This window comes from Abramis brama (genome assembly GCF_963993115.1).
Source record: "Abramis brama genome assembly, chromosome: 22".
Taxonomy (NCBI): Eukaryota; Metazoa; Chordata; class Actinopteri; order Cypriniformes; family Leuciscidae; genus Abramis; species Abramis brama.
In genome coordinates, this window is record NC_139984.1 from 35,003,295 (window position 1) to 35,020,874 (window position 17,580).

General features: G+C 45.8%; 1 protein-coding gene across 6 annotated transcripts in view; it reads left to right on the forward strand.

The window, feature by feature from the left end:
- The window catches only part of dlg4b (discs, large homolog 4b), a 55,478-nt gene that overhangs the window by 30,767 nt on the left and 7,131 nt on the right, over positions 1 to 17,580 (forward strand). For 4 of the 6 annotated variants that reach the window (XM_084098112.1, XM_084098113.1, XM_084098114.1 and 1 more), the window contains 10 exons: positions 9,801 to 9,851; positions 9,930 to 10,054; positions 10,150 to 10,319; positions 10,393 to 10,529; positions 12,799 to 12,949; positions 13,042 to 13,156; positions 13,472 to 13,628; positions 13,702 to 13,804; positions 13,910 to 14,021; positions 14,960 to 15,136. In XM_084098112.1, the coding sequence (XP_083954238.1) occupies positions 9,801 to 9,851; positions 9,930 to 10,054; positions 10,150 to 10,319; positions 10,393 to 10,529; positions 12,799 to 12,949; positions 13,042 to 13,156; positions 13,472 to 13,628; positions 13,702 to 13,804; positions 13,910 to 14,021; positions 14,960 to 15,136 (1,298 nt within the window). Of the gene's footprint in view, positions 1 to 3,499; positions 3,948 to 9,800; positions 9,852 to 9,929; positions 10,055 to 10,149; positions 10,320 to 10,392; positions 10,530 to 12,798; positions 12,950 to 13,041; positions 13,157 to 13,471; positions 13,629 to 13,701; positions 13,805 to 13,909; positions 14,022 to 14,959; positions 15,137 to 17,580 lie in introns of those variants that run through there. The other 2 variants (XM_084098117.1, XM_084098116.1) reach the window with 2 other exon arrangements.

Sequence of the window (17,580 nt, forward strand, 5' to 3'; positions counted from 1 at the left end):
TCGACCAATCAAGACCAGAGGCTGGCATTATGCAAATGAGTAACAAACCTACGTAGACTCAGCAGGAGTGAGACTGAATTGCTGATGACTCGTTTCAGTTCAGAATCACTTTTTTCTTTCAGGAGACAGAAAATCCATTTATCTGCACTTTAATCTTTGAAACTTTGCGGACCTTTTACATCCACAAACAGCTTTTATTACACCTCGCATGAAAGGATATATCTCAAAAAGGGTGTATTTTAAAACTAGGAGAATATCCACCAACATGTTCTTTTGAGAAAAAAACATTGTATGTTTTTTCTCAAAAGAACATGTATTTCATGCATGGATGCTGTAACTTCTGACAGCACTGCATGATCTGTATTTATAAATATATAAATATATAGTTTGATGCTGGTTTCAGAGTGAAGCGCTGCACTGTTGTGTTCATTTACAAGTGAGCAGCTCTCGATCCAGTGTTTTCCACAACAGCTCATAATAACATGAGTAATGTGTAATAATAACAGTATAGTGGCAACGATATGCGTCTGTTCATTCATTCTTGTCAAAGTTACCCGCCGAATTAACGCTGACGTGTTACAAACAATCAATGTCAAGATGCAGCCCACATAGATGATGACGACAGGACGCAAGTATGCCATGTAAAGTTCTTTAGTGCGCTCGCATAATTGCAGTGTGAAACCAAACCAAAACTTACTGAATTTATAAAATGTATCAAAACATGAACTTTGTTTCGGACCTTGGTGCGGACTCTCAGGTGTGAAAACGCCCTAAGTTTGGGTCGCTTATATCCTGCATTTGGGAACAAAACACGCGCCAGCTCCAATCTTTCCTGCAGACACTGCAGAGGGAGAACTAGTCACTGCATTTGATCACATTATGTGTCTGAGTTTTCTGAGTGTGGTTTGAGATGGACCCGCCTCTAATCGTCAGTTCTTTCTCTGATTAGTTACGTTAGCTGTCAGTCAGATCGTGTTCCTTTGTAAGTGGGTGGTAGTTGGTCGGTTAAAGTTGCTGTGTGACGTCATGCTTATACGTATACCCTTTAACCCCCTGAGGTCAGCTATCGCGCCGGCGCGATAGGCTCGTTTTTTCCCTTATCAATGCAAAAAATAAATATAAAAAAAAATAAATTTTTATCTTATATGCTTGTGTTATACATCAATCGATCCTGTTAAGTGTGTATTATTTTTGTGTATACTCACAATAAAAACAAAGTGTTGTGCTTTTCGCCAAATAAAGAAAAATAAACATGATGCGAGTTCTGCTTTCTCTCTGTCAGTGAAGTCCATTCTGAAACGCGTCCGAAAATGAACCATAACTCAGCGAATACTCAGTCAAACAGACATACAGACACACAGGCATGAAGCTTGAATTCTCTTCTTTTAAATGAAGTATTTTTTATAAAAAACAAATATTCTCTGTTTATGTAATCTTCATGAAAAGAGAGAGATGTCAGTCGTTCTCATCTCAGCTAATTATTTTTAATGTGACCCCGCCCACGGAGAGCGCGCGCTATTCAAACGCAAATGACTGAGGCGATCCGTGCAAACTGTGAACGCCCCCATGTCAGCTCGAGAAAACACATCAAGCTTATACAGATCATTGTACTTGTTTACACCGTCTCGCGGCGCCGTGAGGAATAATAATAATAATGGAAAATGTACTTCAGAAGTGCTGGTATTTCGAGGAGCAGATGCAGCTGAGCTGAGGAATACTGTAGTAAGTTTTTTTCATTCTCAAGTGAATCGCGTTTCTGTGTGAATGAATGAACGGCAGAGATGCGCTGTTTACCACGGCTCGCACACTCGCGTTTCTGTGTGTGAATGAATGATCTGCTTTTAGCAAACTGTATTGCTATACTGAGATGAGTAAAAATCGACTGAAATATGTTGAAATAAAATGTATTTGTATAAGCAACGTATTAAACTGCAAATTAACATTTATATTCCTTATAATAAAAACGAAAGACCTATGTTACAGACATATGAAAGACAACATTTCATTGACTAGTTTTGGATAGATTATATATTTTTACTGTAAAATATCTGCCACCTCAAATAAGCTTTTGTTTGCCAATTTTTGCTAATATGTTAAATATAGTATGTTTTGTCAATGTAGGCTATATTCAAAGTAATGAATCCTTAACTTTGAAATATGTATGATAAAATGTATACTTTAGTTTTTACAAAGAAAGATTACACTTGAATTGTTGTTGTAATTGTAACGTTTTTAATAAAAAAAGAATATATATTTACAAGGTAGATGTAAACAAATGTTAAAAGGTAAATATAAGCCTTTTCTTTAAATAATTTTTATTGTGTTTTATTATTGACAAATTTGGGGAGAGGATACATATTCCAAAACTGAAAATACAGTATGAGAATTAACTGCACAATTACTAGACATGTTTTCCTTGGATATTATACAATTTGCAAGCACAATTTGTGGAAAAATAAAATAAAATTGAGATGCTTCCAACTGTGAACCAATGCTCTTGCATTCTTTCTTGTGGCTATAGGTGACACACCTGAATGAATGGCTCATTAAGTATGCGGGCCCCATTGTCTCCTCAGGTGTGAACCACTAAATATGCATGATGGTGTTGGTTCGTTGACGCCCTTTGCGCATATTGCCATATTTTAAGTGTTTTACAAGATTTAAATCAATGTATTGTGTTATGTGAATGATTAGGCAGGATGATTTTCACATCATTTTGAAGAAAAAACCCTAGGCAACGACATCCATTAGTCAAAAGTCTTATTGACACATATTTAGTATGTGTTTTGTGGCCTTATTTCAGAAACTTTATTTTTTAGTTTTTTCAATAACCATGCATAAACATTATTCTCTCAAAAATACAAACATGTACATGCACATTGCTCACATATTATGGTAGCCCTGTTTGTGCTAAATAGAGTGTAATTACACCTTTGCCATTAATATGTTTATAAGCAACTGAAAAAAGCACAAATGTCAGGGCATGTCAGAACATCTCAAGGACCCCAAAAACCCCTTAGACCCCAGAGGGTTAACCGTAGAACCTGCTCGTCAGATTTCTGTCAGCACAGGTATGTTATTCCAGATGTTTCCACAAGAGTCATGTGACTCCAGGTGAACAGACAGACAGCTTGTTCTCCATCTCCCTATCCTGCTCTCACACCAGCACAAATATCGCCATAGTGATGGAAGGGATGTTGGTCTCCATAGCAACAGGACCACTTCATGTTTTTTTTATTCCAGTGAGGGAGAGAGAGAGAGAGAGAGAGAGAGAGAGAGAGAGAGAGCGCACGTTATGTGATGTAACCCTTTATTGAATGTTTTTCTTGATTTTGCGTAGTGTCTCAAAAATCACTTACGGTACGGCATCTCTATTCTATTCTATTCTATTCTATTCTATTCTATTCTATTCTTTAATCTGCTTCATGGTTTCCTATGAAAATTCTGGGAGAGAGAGAGCGAGAGAGCGCGCACGGGAGAGACACTGTGAGTGTGTGTGTGTGTGTGTGTGTGAATCGCTCTCGCGGCAGCAGGATGAAGCTCCTCGAGCGCGTCTGTAGCTCATTTCTGTGTATCTCTCGGCTCTTTTTGCTCTCCTGATTCGGGATGAAGCAGAAGATGAAACGACATTGACACACTGGAACTGTTGTCATCATCACCTTCATCTTCACCATCACCTTCATCAGCATCATCATCTGTCAGCATCGCTCAGCATCTGTCAGTGGTTGAGCGCCAGTCAGCGGCTGGTGGATTCTCTCTGAAATCTCCCTCTTGGACTCTGATTGATTCGGTTTGTTTCGGAGTCGGTGTGACTGTGTGTGTGTGTGTGTGTGATGTAATCCCGCGGTTCTGACGTCATGTTCGTCTCCGTTTGGTATGCAAAGAAGATGGGCCGAAGATTCATCAGCAACGTGCGCAAAGCCAAGAGACACAGACAGAGCGTGACGGTGAGAGAGTGTGCGAGTGTGTGTATGTGTGTGTGAGACAGCTGTGTGTGAGACAGCTGTAAGTGTGAGTGAGATAAGTGAGTGTGTGTGTGTGAGACAGCTGTCAGTGTGTGTGTAAGACAGCTATGAGTGTGAGTGTTATAAGTGAGTGTGAGACAGCTTTGAGTGTGTGTGTGAGACAGCTATTAGTGTGTGTGTGCGTGTGTGAGAGAGAGACAGCTGTTTGTTTGTGTGTGTGTGTGTGTGTGAGTGTGTGTGTGTGAGAGACAGCTGTGAGTGTGTGTGTGTGTGAGACAGCTGTGGGTGTGTGTGTGTAAGACAGTGTGTGATAAGTGAGTGTGTGTGAGAGAGACAGCTTCGAGTGTTTGTGTGTGTGTGAGAGAAAAACTATGAGTGTGTGTGTGTGTGTGTGTGAGAGAGACATCTGTGAGTGTGTGTGTGTGTGAGACAGCTGTGAGTGTGTGTGTGTGTGTGTGTGTGTGAGAGCTGCGAGTGTGTGTGTGTGTGTGTGTGTTTGTGAGTGAGACAGCTGTGAGTGTGTTTGTGTGAGTGTGAGACAGCTGTGTGCTTGTGTGTGTGTGTTACTTCAAGGAATACCATGCTACTACCATCATGTTAGTGTCTGTTACTAACAGAAATCATGTTGTGATGAGGTTACCGGTGTAAATGGTGTATTGTTATGGTAAGACTGTGTTCTTGTTGTGTGTCTTGTTGATTGTTGCCAAATTTCTGCTGAGGACTGCATCGTCTCTATGGTGACCAGAGTGATAGTGTGATGCATCCTGTGAAGATGTTGTCATGGCAACTGCATGCGTGATCAATGTGATGTCATGCATGAGTGTGTGTGAGTGTGATCTCTTGCTTATGGACATTTGGCCTGTGATGAGAGGATGGCACTGTTACCATGGAAATGCTAATTCCTAATAAACTGGATTTTCAAAGAGGACTCATCATATGTTGCCATGCCATCCTCTGTCCTGTCTGTCTCTCTGTCCTGTCCTGTCTGTCTGTCTCTCTGTCCTGTTCGTCTCTCTGTCCTGTTCGTCTCTCTGTCCTGTTCGTCTCTCTGTCCTGTTCGTCTCTCTGTCCTGTCTGTCTCTCTGTCCTGTTCGTCTCTCTGTCCTGTTCGTCTCTCTGTCCTGTCTGTCTGTCTCTCTGTCCTGTTCGTCTCTCTGTCCTGTTCGTCTCTCTGTCTCTCTGTCCTGTTCGTCTCTCTGTCCTGTCTGTCTGTCTCTCTGTCCTGTCTGTCTCTTTGTCCTGTCTGTCTGTCTCTCTCTGTCCTGTCCGTCTCTCTGTCCTGTCTGTCTGTCTTTCTGTCTGTCTGTCTGTCTGTCTCTCTGTCCTGTCTGTCTGTCTGTCTCTGTGTCCTGTCTGCCATTCTGTCCTGTCTGTCTCTCTCTCTCTCTGTCTCTCTGTCCTGTTTTTCTCTCTGTCCTGGCGTCTGTCTCTCTGACCTGTCCGTCTCTCTGTTCTGTCCGTCTCTGTGTCCTGTCTGTCTCTCTGTCCTGTCCTGTCTGTCTGTCTCTCTGTCCTGTTCGTCATTCTGTCCTGTCTGTCTCTTTGTCCTGTCTGTCTGTCTCTCTCTGTCCTGTCCGTCTCTCTGTCCTGTCTGTCTGTCTTTCTGTCTTTCTGTCTGTCTGTCTGTCTCTCTGTCCTGTCCGTCTCTGTGTCCTGTCCGTCATTCTGTCCTGTCTGTCTCTCTCTCTCTCTGTCTCTGTGTCCTGTTTTTCTCTCTGTCCTGGCGTCTGTCTCTCTGTCCTGTCTGTCTCTCTGTCCTGTCCGTCTCTGTGTCCTGTTGTCTCTGTGTCCTGTCTCTCTCTATGCCCAGTCTGTCTCTCTGTCCAGTCTGTCTCTCTGTCCTGTCTGTCTCTGTGTCCTGTCTGTCTGTCCTGTCTGTCTCTGTGTCCTGTCTGTCTCTCTGTCCTGTCTGTCTCTCTTTCCTGTCCGTCTCTGTGTCCTGTCTGTCTCTCTGTCCTGTCTGTCTCTCTGTCCTGTTGTCTCTGTGTCCTGTCCGTCTCTGTGTCCTGTCTGTCTCTCTGTCCTGTCTGTCTCTGTGTCCTGTCTGTCTCTCTGTCCTGTCCGTCTCTCTGTCCTGTCTGTCTCTCTGTCCTGTCTGTCTCTCTTTCCTGTCCGTCTCTGTGTCCTGTCTGTCTCTCTGTCCTGTCCGTCTCTCTGTCCTGTCCATCTCTGTGTCCTGTCCGTCTCTCTGTCCAGTCTGTCTCTCTGTCCTGTCCGTCTCTCTTTCCTGTCCGTCTCTCTTTCCTGTCCATCTCTGTGTCCTGTCTCTCTCTCTGTCCTGTCTGTCTCTGTGTCCTGTCCGTCTCTCTGTCCTGTCTGTCTCTCTGTCCTGTCCGTCTCTCTTTCCTGTCCGTCTCTCTTTCCTGTCTGTCTCTGTGTCCAGTCTGTCTCTCTGTCCTGTTGTCTCTGTGTCCTGTCTGTCTCTCTGTCCAGTCTGTCTCTCTGTCCAGTCTGTCTCTCTGTCCTGTCTGTCTCTGTGTCCTGTCTGTCTGTCCTGTCTGTCTCTGTGTCCTGTCTGTCTCTGTGTCCTGTCCGTCTCTCTGTCCTGTCCGTCTCTGTGTCCTGTTGTCTCTGTGTCCTGTCTGTCTCTCTGTCCAGTCTGTCTCTCTGTCCAGTCTGTCTCTCTGTCCTGTCTGTCTCTGTGTCCTGTCCGTCTCTCTGTCCTGTCCGTCTCTGTGTCCTGTTGTCTCTGTGTCCTGTCTGTCTCTCTGTCCAGTCTGTCTCTCTGTCCAGTCTGTCTCTCTGTCCTGTCTGTCTCTGTGTCCTGTCTGTCTCTCTGTCCTGTCTGTCTCTGTGTCCTGTCTGTCTCTCTGTCCTGTCTGTCTCTCTTTCCTGTCCGTCTCTGTGTCCTGTCTGTCTCTCTGTCCTGTCTGTCTCTCTTTCCTGTCCGTCTCTGTGTCCTGTCTGTCTCTCTGTCCTGTCTGTCTCTGTGTCCTGTCTGTCTCTCTGTCCTGTCCGTCTCTCTGTCCTGTCTGTCTCTCTGTCCTGTCTGTCTCTCTTTCCTGTCCGTCTCTGTGTCCTGTCTGTCTCTCTGTCCTGTCTGTCTCTGTGTCCTGTCTGTCTCTCTGTCCTGTCCATCTCTGTGTCCTGTCCGTCTCTCTGTCCTGTCCGTCTCTCTGTCTTGTCCGTCTCTCTTTCCTGTCCATCTCTGTGTCCTGTCTCTCTCTCTGTCCTGTCTGTCTCTGTGTCCTGTCCGTCTCTCTGTCCTGTCTGTCTCTCTGTCCTGTCCGTCTCTCTTTCCTGTCCGTCTCTCTTTCCTGTCTGTCTCTGTGTCCAGTCTGTCTCTCTGTCCTGTTGTCTCTGTGTCCTGTCTGTCTCTCTGTCCTGTCTGTCTCTCTGTCCTGTTGTCTCTGTGTCCTGTCTGTCTCTCTGTCCTGTCCGTCTCTCTTTCCTGTCCGTCTCTGTGTTCAGTCTGTCTCTCTGTCCTGTCTGTCTCTCTGTCCTGTCTGTCTCTCTGTCCTGTTGTCTCTGTGTCCTGTCTGTCTCTCTGTCCTGTCCGTCTCTCTTTCCTGTCTGTCTCTGTGTCCTGTCTGTCTCTCTGTCCTGTCTGTCTCTCTGTCCTGTTGTCTCTGTGTCCTGTCTGTCTCTCTGTCCTGTTGTCTCTGTGTCCTGTCTGTCTCTCTGTCCTGTCTGTCTGTCTCTCTTTCCTGTCCGTCTCTGTGTCCTGTCCGTCTTTCTTTCCTGTCCGTCTCTGTGTCCTGTCCGTCTTTCTTTCCTGTCCGTCTCTGTGTCCTGTCCGTCTCTCTGTCCTGTCTGTCTCTCTGTCCTGTCTGTCTCTGTGTCCTGTTGTCTCTGTGTCCTGTCCGTCTCTCTGTCCAGTCTGTCTCTCTGTCCTGTCTGTCTCTGTGTCCTGTCCGTCTCTCTGTCCAGTCTGTCTCTCTGTCCTGTCTGTCTCTGTGTCCTGTTGTCTCTGTGTCCTGTCTGTCTCTGTGACCTGTCCGTCTCTCTGTCCTGTCTGTCTCTGTGTCCTGTCTGTCTCTCTGTCCTGTCTGTCTCTGTGTCCTGCTGTCTCTGTGTCCTGTCTGTCTCTGTGTCCTATCTGTCTCTGTGTCCTGTCTGTCTCTGTGTCCTGTCTGTCTCTCTGTCCTGTCTGTCTTTGTGTCCTGTTGTCTCTGTGTCCTGTCTGTCTCTCTGCCCAGTCTGTCTCTCTGTCCAGTCTGTCTCTCTGTCCTGTCTGTCTCTCTGTCCTGTCTGTCTCTCTGTCCTGTCTGTCTCTGTGTCCTGTCTGTCTCTCTGTCATGTCTGTCTCTCTGTCCTGTCCGTCTCTCTGTGTTGCTGCAGTCCCTCTAGCGCTGTAACAGCAAACTCATCAAATTGCTTTAATTAAAGTTCTTCAGCTCCGTTACTGAAATAAGCAGGAGGTTAATTACCCTGCTTGTCTCTCTCAGGTTGTTTAGGAGAGTGGTTGTGAGTCTTTAACGTGGTTTGATGATGTTGTGTGTGTGTGAGAGAGGCTGATTCTTGGAAAGCTTTTTTTATAGTGCTTTATACATTATAGATTGTTTCTGTAAAGCAGCTCTACAGAAGACAATAGAGTCACTTGTCACTTTTTCTGATTACTTGTTCTGATTACCTAAAAAGATACTTACTTTATCTTCATATTCTTTGGTCACAAATAAGTTGCTTCCTGTCTTGGCATCTGATGTCATCAGCCATTCTTATGTTTCATATAGAGACACTTTCACCATCCAATCAATCCTCATGGATAAGATCAAGCCCCGCCCCCTCCAGTTTTTTCACACGTCTCATCAGTTTCAGCCTTATGGACATTCAGTTTAACATTTGTGATGAAGGACTCATGGTTTCTGTGAGCGTCACTGAAACTCTTCTGAGATTTGTTTGAGTCCATCAAAGATCACGTGTCAGCGTGTTGATTATAACACCAGGGGCCCTATCTTGCACCCAGCGCAATTGACTTTGTACACCGACGCATGTATCATTCCTATTTTGCACCCGACGCACAGTGGACTTTTCCCTCCACAGACGCACGTCGGTAAATTAGGGAATGAACTTGCGCTCCCGGGGCGGTTCAGCGAAGAGAGGAGGCGTGTTCCGGCGCAAACGTTCCCTGGTGCTATTTTGCAGGTTTAGAAAACAATTCCGCCACTGACCAGGAGAAACCTAGTCTAAAGTCAGCGGCGCGTTATTCAGATGCTATTTTAAGGGCGCATGCTTGGCCATAATGTAGCGTGTGCACAACATGCATAAACTTTGATTCTCTCATCTACACAGAAGCAGCAGTTTTCATTTTTGCAAGTCATACATTATTACAAGGAAAAATATTAACACACGAGGGAAATCATTGTTGTGTCCATGAAGATAAAATAAATAAATCTAGCTTACACATTTACCAACATTTTTATATGCCTGTTTAACTGAAGCTAATTTGTGTGTGTTTCTCCATCCCCAATGTCACTTCTCTGTGTTTTATGGCCCTGACGAGAACATCGGTCTCCTCGGCTGTGAACCGCTCCTGGCGTGCGCCTGTCAAATCTGCCATTATAATAGCATCCGCCATGGAACAAGCGCGCCTGCTCTTAAAGGGAATGTGAGATGTCGCTCTGATTGGTTTATTTCACGTTAAGCCCAAACCACACCTATGAGTAATGAAGCTACTTCAGACCAACACATTTTAGATTTGCGTCGGGCGCAAGAGTAATTTATCCTGCCGGTATAATAGCAACAGCGCCCAAGATCCCGCCCACAAAGTTACTTGCGTTTCGCGTTTGATACTTGCGTTTCAGATCGTTAAAATAGGGCCCCAGAACAGACATTAGAAGCTCAGTGAATAAAGATACTGATGGTTGAATGTCTCTCTCTCTCTCTCTGTCTCAGATGAACGGGATGGACGGAGATGTTGAATATGAGGAAATCACACTGGAGAGGGTTTGAGACGTCTCTTACTTTTAACTCTTTGATCATATCTGAGCACTTCTGCATGAACATCAGTGTGTGTGTGTTTAGGGAAACTCTGGTCTGGGCTTCAGTATAGCCGGTGGGACTGATAACCCTCACATAGGAGACGATCCCAGTATCTTCATCACTAAGATCATTCCAGGAGGAGCTGCAGCACAGGACTGCCGGCTGAGGTAAAACTCCTGCACCAATCTTCACCAATCGCTGTAATGGAACTTTGGGGTGGAGGTGCATTGGCAGGACAGGTGAGATTCACTGTGTCTTTCAGGGTGAACGACAGCATTCTCTTCGTGAATGACGTGGATGTGCGCGAAGTCACTCACAGTTTTGCGGTGGAGGCGCTGAAGGAGGCGGGGCCGATCGTCCGACTCTACGTGTTGCGTCATAAACCGTCCACGGAGAAAATCACAGAGCTGAAACTCATCAAAGGTCCTAAAGGTGCGTGAGGGGCAGCAGGTGTGCGAAGCTGATGTTTTCAGCTGATCTGATTGGCTGCTCTCCTGTGCCGCAGGTCTGGGCTTCAGCATCGCGGGCGGCGTCGGGAACCAGCACGTCCCGGGCGACAACAGCATCTATGTCACCAAGATCATCGAAGGCGGAGCCGCGCATAAAGACGGGCGGCTGCAGATCGGGGACAAGATTCTCGCTGTGAGTTTGGGCATGTCAATAACAGACAAACTTTTAATGTAGATCTTTAAAAAACATCAAACAATAAATGTCATTGTCAAAAACAAAAATGCATTCTGCCAATGGGGTCAGAAAAATAGTCTTAATTCAGAGGGAAGGTTATTTTTCTGACCCCACTGGCAGATTTTTCTTCTTGTTTTAAGCACAAACTCACTTTGCAATTTTCAATTTTAAAGTCATTTAGCTTCTCCAGTAAATGTAAATGTGTTTACATTTACCAGCCCCCAGCTCTGCAGATTTCTGCTTGAAATCAGCCCAATGGGGCATGGCTGGTCTTGGGACTGTTACGCCAAGATGATGGCATCCACTATCCAGTGGGCCAACCTCTGCTTGGGGACAACCTTTCCCTTCTGCTGACCTCCAAAGGAGACAAAGAGCTTCTAAAGCTCTGCATGCGGTCCACGTATATGCACAGGACACAGCGATTAGAATGCTGGGTCTGCCTCCTCCAAGGGCAGTGCTTGCAAGTTCACCACCTGGTGCCGGAAAGGAATGGTGGGAACTTTGGCCACATATCCAGCCTGGGGTCTCAGGATTACGTGAGAGTCAGCAGGTCCAAATTTCATGCATGTTTCTCTGACCAAAAATGCAGGTACCTCACCTTCTTGATACACGTGTGCACAGTCAGGAGCGTTGTCTTGAGAAACAGGATCTTAAGCTCAACTGACTGCAGTGGCTCAAAGGGCGCTCTCTGTAGGGCTTTAAGTACCACAAAGAAGTCCCAAGAGGGGATGAGGTGTGGCCGAGGAGGATTCAGTCTCCTAGCACCTCTCAGGAACCTGATGATCAGGTCATGCTTTCCCAAAGACCTACCGTCTACTGCATCATGCTGTGCCGCAATAGCAGCACTGTGGCTCTAGGGCTCTGGCTTGAGTGATTGTGTCCACCACTGCTGGTGGTAGACCACTTAAGTCTGCATCGTCCGGTCCATAAACCACACGTAGAGGTTCCAGAGGTCTGGAATGTCTCCACATGACTGGACCACCTGAGGGTGAAGTCTCCATTCTCCCGGGAGTGTGAGCTGTTGTGAGAGTGCATCCGCTACTCGATTGTGCTCACCCGTAATATGTAAATGGAATGGAGTGACCTGAGTATCTGCTGACTTTAGAGGAGGAGATGGTGGGTGAGTTGCGACAAGCGCCATGAACGTAGACCACCCTGGCGGTTGATGTACGCCACCGTCACTGTGTTGTCCGTCCAGACCAGCACATGCTTGCCCTGCAACAATGGTCAAAACTGGCACAGGGCCAGCAGTACTGCTAGCAACTTCAGGCAATTGATGCTACCAGGCACTGTTGTTGTGCGAATGAGTGGCCGGAGCACGTTAAGGGTTTTCTGTTAGAACGGTGTCGTGTTAGCGGCCCCTAAGTTAATAACTAATGATCTTCGCAACGGAAGTGAATCAATCAAAAATAACTTTAGCTGGATAATAACTTTATTCTAGAGCTGCTGTAAAGCCAAAAAGTCTCTGTTACTTTAATTTCCTATTGTGGGTTGTGGCTAACCCTAACCCCACTGTAAAGCTGCTTTGAAACAATCTATATTGTTAAAAGCACTATATTAATGAAGGTGACTTGACTTGACTTTTTCAATTTTCGATGGTCATGTTTTCGCATTGGGAACATGTGTCATCAACGAATGCTGGCTCAGCAAGCTTACGGCCCAGACCAGCAAAGCAGTGATCGTGGCTGTAAGACGGGTAAGCAGCATCATCCTTGCTTGCTCTTTTAGGAAACTGCTCTTTTATTAGTTGAAGTGCCCAGGGGTGCGATCGCTACTCTTAACTGTGTAACTGTTAAGCTCTCTTATGCGACACACACCACTAAATGCGCGCCGTCTCACCAACACAGAACTGCTTCCCCTTCTTGTCAGCTCACACGCAAGCGGATTGGCTGAGCGCTGAAGTGATCAAACACACAAGCTTATATACCCATACATGTACAGGGAGTGGCTTGCCATGCAAATCTCACTCGCCAATGTCCAATGGCTTGTTTTGTTACCACTCGAAGGTGATTGGGCTATCAAGTGAGATCCCCTGCGTCAGTTAGTTCTGACGTAATGTCGAACGTGACTGACTGATAGGGAACCCTGGTTCAGTGTGGTTAATCTCTCAGTTTTGCCAGTAAAAACACTGTATGAGAGGCAACCGATGGTAGTCATGGATGTTCAGGGGTGCAGGTTAGTTGTATCAAATGATCTACAGTCATGAAGTGTGTGTGTGTGTGTTTAGGTGAATAACATGTATCTAGAGGACGTGATGCATGAAGATGCAGTAGCTGCGCTGAAAAACACTGGGGAAGTTGTGTATCTGAGAGTAGCCAAAATTCTTCATCATCATCATCATCATCAAGACGCCTACAACCCTCCTGACATCACCAGCTGTGAGTGCATACACACACACACACACTCTCTCACACACACACACACACACACACACACACACACACGCTCTGACGTCTGTGCCTTTCTGCAGCCTATGCTCCTCATATGGACATGTCTGATTACCCACAAGCCCTCAGTCCCTCGTCTCCGCGCCATTACTCGCCCATCCCTAAAGGCCTCTTGCTGGGAGACGAGGACATTCCCAGGTGACTACACTCATGTTTATGCAAATATGCAAATTAGCACATATCATAGACACTTTCTATTGCTTCTATAGTTCTTAAGCACCAGAGAAACAAGTGTGCAGCCATCTTTAGAATTTTGTGTTTGAATTTCTGTTTTTGTGGTATAGCTCTGAATATTTCTATGGCATTGAAGAGTAATCAGCTGGTGAAGTGGATTTACTTATTGTAGAGTTCACAGAAGTTATAATGAGCATTGTAATGTTTGAAGCAGATGTCATAACAAATGTTGACGACGGTTCATATGGTGTGCTGTAAGCTTGTGCTCATGTCCATCAGGGAGCCGCGGCGTGTGGTCATTCTCAGGGGCTCCACCGGTCTGGGCTTTAATATCGTGGGCGGTGAGGATGGCGAGGGGATCTTCATCTCCTTCATCTTAGCGGGAGGAGCAGCTGATCTGAGCGGAGAGCTGAAGAAAGGAGATCAGATCCTGAGTGTACGTCTGATCCACACACACGTCTACTGGGACATGCTGTACGACTGTCACTCACTCGGTGTTGCTGTTGCAGGTGAACGGTGTGGATCTGCGTCATGCGACACATGAACAGGCGGCCGCTGCACTGAAGAACGCAGGACAGACGGTCACCATCATCACGCAGTACAGACCCGAGGGTGAGACGCACAGCACATGCTAATGCTAAAATAGCTAAAACAACTGCACTGACGAATCAGAGCCCAGCGAGCCTGACACATGTGTGTTCATGTGTGTGTGTTTAGAGTACAGCCGGTTCGAAGCGAAGATCCATGACCTGCGTGAGCAGCTGATGAACAGCAGTTTAGTTTCTGCAGCGGCGTCATTACGGAGTGGAAAGAGAAGCTTCTTCATCAGGTACTGAAGACAGAAACACACACAGACTCAAAACAAACTTTGAGTTTGACCATCCGACCGTCTGTCTGACCGTCTGTCTGACCGTCTGTCTGACCGTCCGTCTGTCTGACCGTCTGTCTGTCTGTCTGACCGTCCGTCTGTCTGTCTGACCGTCTGTCTGTCTGACCATCCGTCTGTCTGTCTGACCATCTGTCTGTCTGACCGTCCGTCCGTCTGTCTGACCGTCTGTCAGACCGTCTGTCTGTCTGACTGTCCGTCTGTCTGACCGTCCGTCTGTCTGTCTGACAATCTGTCTGTCTGACCGTCCGTCTGTCTGACCGTCTGTCAGACCGTCTGTCTGTTTGACCATCCGTCTGTCTGACCGTCCGTCTGTCTGACCGTCCGTATGTCTGACCGTCCGTCTGTCAGACCGTCCGTCTGTCTGACCGTCCGTCTGTCTGACCGTCCGTCTGTCTGACGTCTGTCTGTCTGTCTGTCTGTCTGTCTGACCATCCGTCTGTCTGACCGTCCGTCTATCTGACCGTCCGTCTGTCTGTCTGTCTGACCGTTTGTCTGTCTGACCGTCTGTCTGACCGTCCGTCTGTCTGACCGCCCGTCTGTCTGTCTGACCATCTGTCTGTCTGTCTGTCTGTCTGTCTGTCTGACCGTTTGTCTGTCTGACCGTCTGTCTGTCTGACCGTCCGTCTGTCTGACCGTCTGTCTGTCTGACCGTCCGTCTGTCTGACCGTCTGTCTGTCTGACCATCCGTCTGACCATCCGTCTGTCTGTCTGACCGTCTGTCTGTCTGACCGTCCGTCTGTCTGTCTGACCATCTGTCTGTCTGACCGTTTGTCTGTCTGACCGTCTGTCTGTCTGACCGTCCGTCTGTCTGACCGTCCGTATGTCTGACCGTCCGTCTGTCTGACCGTCAGTCTGTCTGACCGTCTGTCTGTCTTCAGGGCTCTGTTTGACTACGATAAAACGGCAGACTGTGGGTTCCTGTCTCAGGCTGTGAGCTTCAGGTTTGGGGACGTTCTGCAGGTGTTTGACTGCAGTGATGAGGAATGGTGGCAGGCCGGAAAACTGTCCCCACATGGAGAACTGGAGGAGACTGGATACATACCCAGCAAGAGGAGGTGTGTGTGTGTGTGTGTGTGAGTCAGTGAAAAAACACAGTGAATACACATCTGTATTTGCTGGTAGATTTGTTGAAATGTTTGAAATTATTATTATTTTTTTAATAAATGTTGTCTGTTAAAAATACAATAGTATTCTACACTCACCTAAAGGATTATTAGGAACACCTGTTCAATTTCTCATTAATGCAATTATCTAATCAACCAATCACATGGCAGTTGCTTCAATGCATTTAGGGGTGTGGTCCTGGTCAAGACAATCTCCTGAACTCCAAACTGAATGTCAGAATGGGAAAGAAAGGTGATTTAAGCAATTTTGAGCGTGGCATGGTTGTTGGTGCCAGACGGGCCGGTCTGAGTATTTCACAGTCTACTCAGTTACTGGGATTTTCACGCACAACCATTTCTAGGGTTTACAAAGAATGGTGTGAAAAGGGAAAAACATCCAGTATGCGGCAGTCCTGTGGGCGAAAATTCCTTGTTGATGCTAGAGGTCAGAGGAGAATGGGCCGACTGATTCAAGCTGATAGAAGAGCAACTTTGACTGAAATAACCACTCGTTACAACCAAGGTATGCAGCAAAGCATTTGTGAAGCCACAACACACACAACCTTGAGGCGGATGGGCTACAACAGCAGAAGACCCCACCGGGTACCACTCATCTCCACTACAAATAGGAAAAAGAGGCTACAATTTGCACGAGCTCACCAAAATTGGACAGTTGAAGACTGGAAAAATGTTGCCTGGTCTGATGAGTCTCGATTTCTGTTGAGACATTCAGATGGTAGAGTCAGAATTTGGCATAAACAGAATGAGAACATGGATCCATCATGCCTTGTTACCAGTGTTGGGGAAGTTACTTTTAAAAAGTAGTGTTTGCTCGTTACTCGTTACTTTTTAAAAAAGTAATCCGTTTCTTTACTTAGTTACCCCCTTTGGAAAGTAACTTTTTACGTTACTCGTTACTTTTACGTTACTTTTATGTTGCTTGACTTTGGGCAGAACCCAATATCTGTTCCTAAATGTGTAGACATAAAGTTATACTATGGAGGACATAACAGGTATTTCTTTTGTGCTCTTTATTATAAAAAATAGTACCAATTTCAAAAGAAAAAAAGTCCTTCTCATTGGCGCTGCTGTGTGCAGCAACTTCTCTGTTTTTATTCTCAACCGGCACTGCATCATGGGGTAGAGTGCAACACTCCGCGATGAGCAGAGCGCACGCGCCGCTTCTCTCCGCTCCGCTCCCCCTATCCACCGAACTTTAAATTTCGGCAACGTCAAGGCAGCCAATAAAGCTTTCCCTGCTCTCCAACACTGGTGCAAAATGCGTCTTGATAGCCTATGATATAGAAGACATAAGCTTAGTTTTCAGACATACGACTCACTCTATCAAGGGAGTAGGAGAAAAAGAGATTTTGAGAGAAAAAAATATATATTTTGTTTAAAAGTACACATTTCAAGCTTTCTATATTTCTCAGGTCTGTGAGGCAAGTAGCTTATCTGAGTTTCGGTTCATTTACAGTATGAGGCGAGAGCTCCAGTTCACGCGCCGGTGCATCCATGTCATGATTATTGCATGCTATATTTACTTCTTATTTATTAAAATCAGGCAATTGGTTGATAAAACAACGATTAAAATTAAGATACAATTAATAGAAAACGAAATTCACTTTAAAGAAAGGCTTTCTACGAAAACAATCTTAATAAAGTGGTCAAAATCATGTCTGCCCACTCCATTTGTTTCCTGTTATATTGCGCAAAAAAATGTATTTTATTTTAATTAAACATAAATATGAAACTAAATTGTTTTCTTTAATGACTAGGATACAACATGTAGGCCTGTAGCTACTATATAACTTTCAGATAGGCTATTACGAATTGGCTTACCTGTACAATTATACCCGGTAGGTCTGCTGTCATCCTTGACAGTCATTTTGGAGTGCGAGCGTCCTTGACATCAGGGTCTCCAGGGTTGGTAGAAGACTACCATAGTAACAGTTCTCAACAGTTCTCTTCTCTCAAGCGCGCAGCTGAGAAGGCAGTGTCGCTGTCAAATTTATCCATGGGAAAAGTAACGTTGCGCCGAATTGAAAAAGAAACTACGTTTCGTTACCAAATTTTCAGTAGTAGCGCGTTACACTACTTTTTACTCGAAAAAGTAGTTACGTTACTGTAACGCGTTACTTTGTAACGCGTTACACACAACACTGCTTGTTACCACTGTGCAGGCTGGTGGTGGTGGTGTAATGGTGATGTTTTCTTGGCACACTTTAGGCCCCTTAGTGCCAATTGGGCATCGTTTAAATGCCACGGCCTACCTGAGCATTGTTTCTGACCATGTCCATCCCTTTATGACCACCATGTACCCATCCTCTGATGGCTACTTCCAGCAGGATAATGCACCATGTCACAAAGCTCGAATCATTTCAAATTGGTTTCTT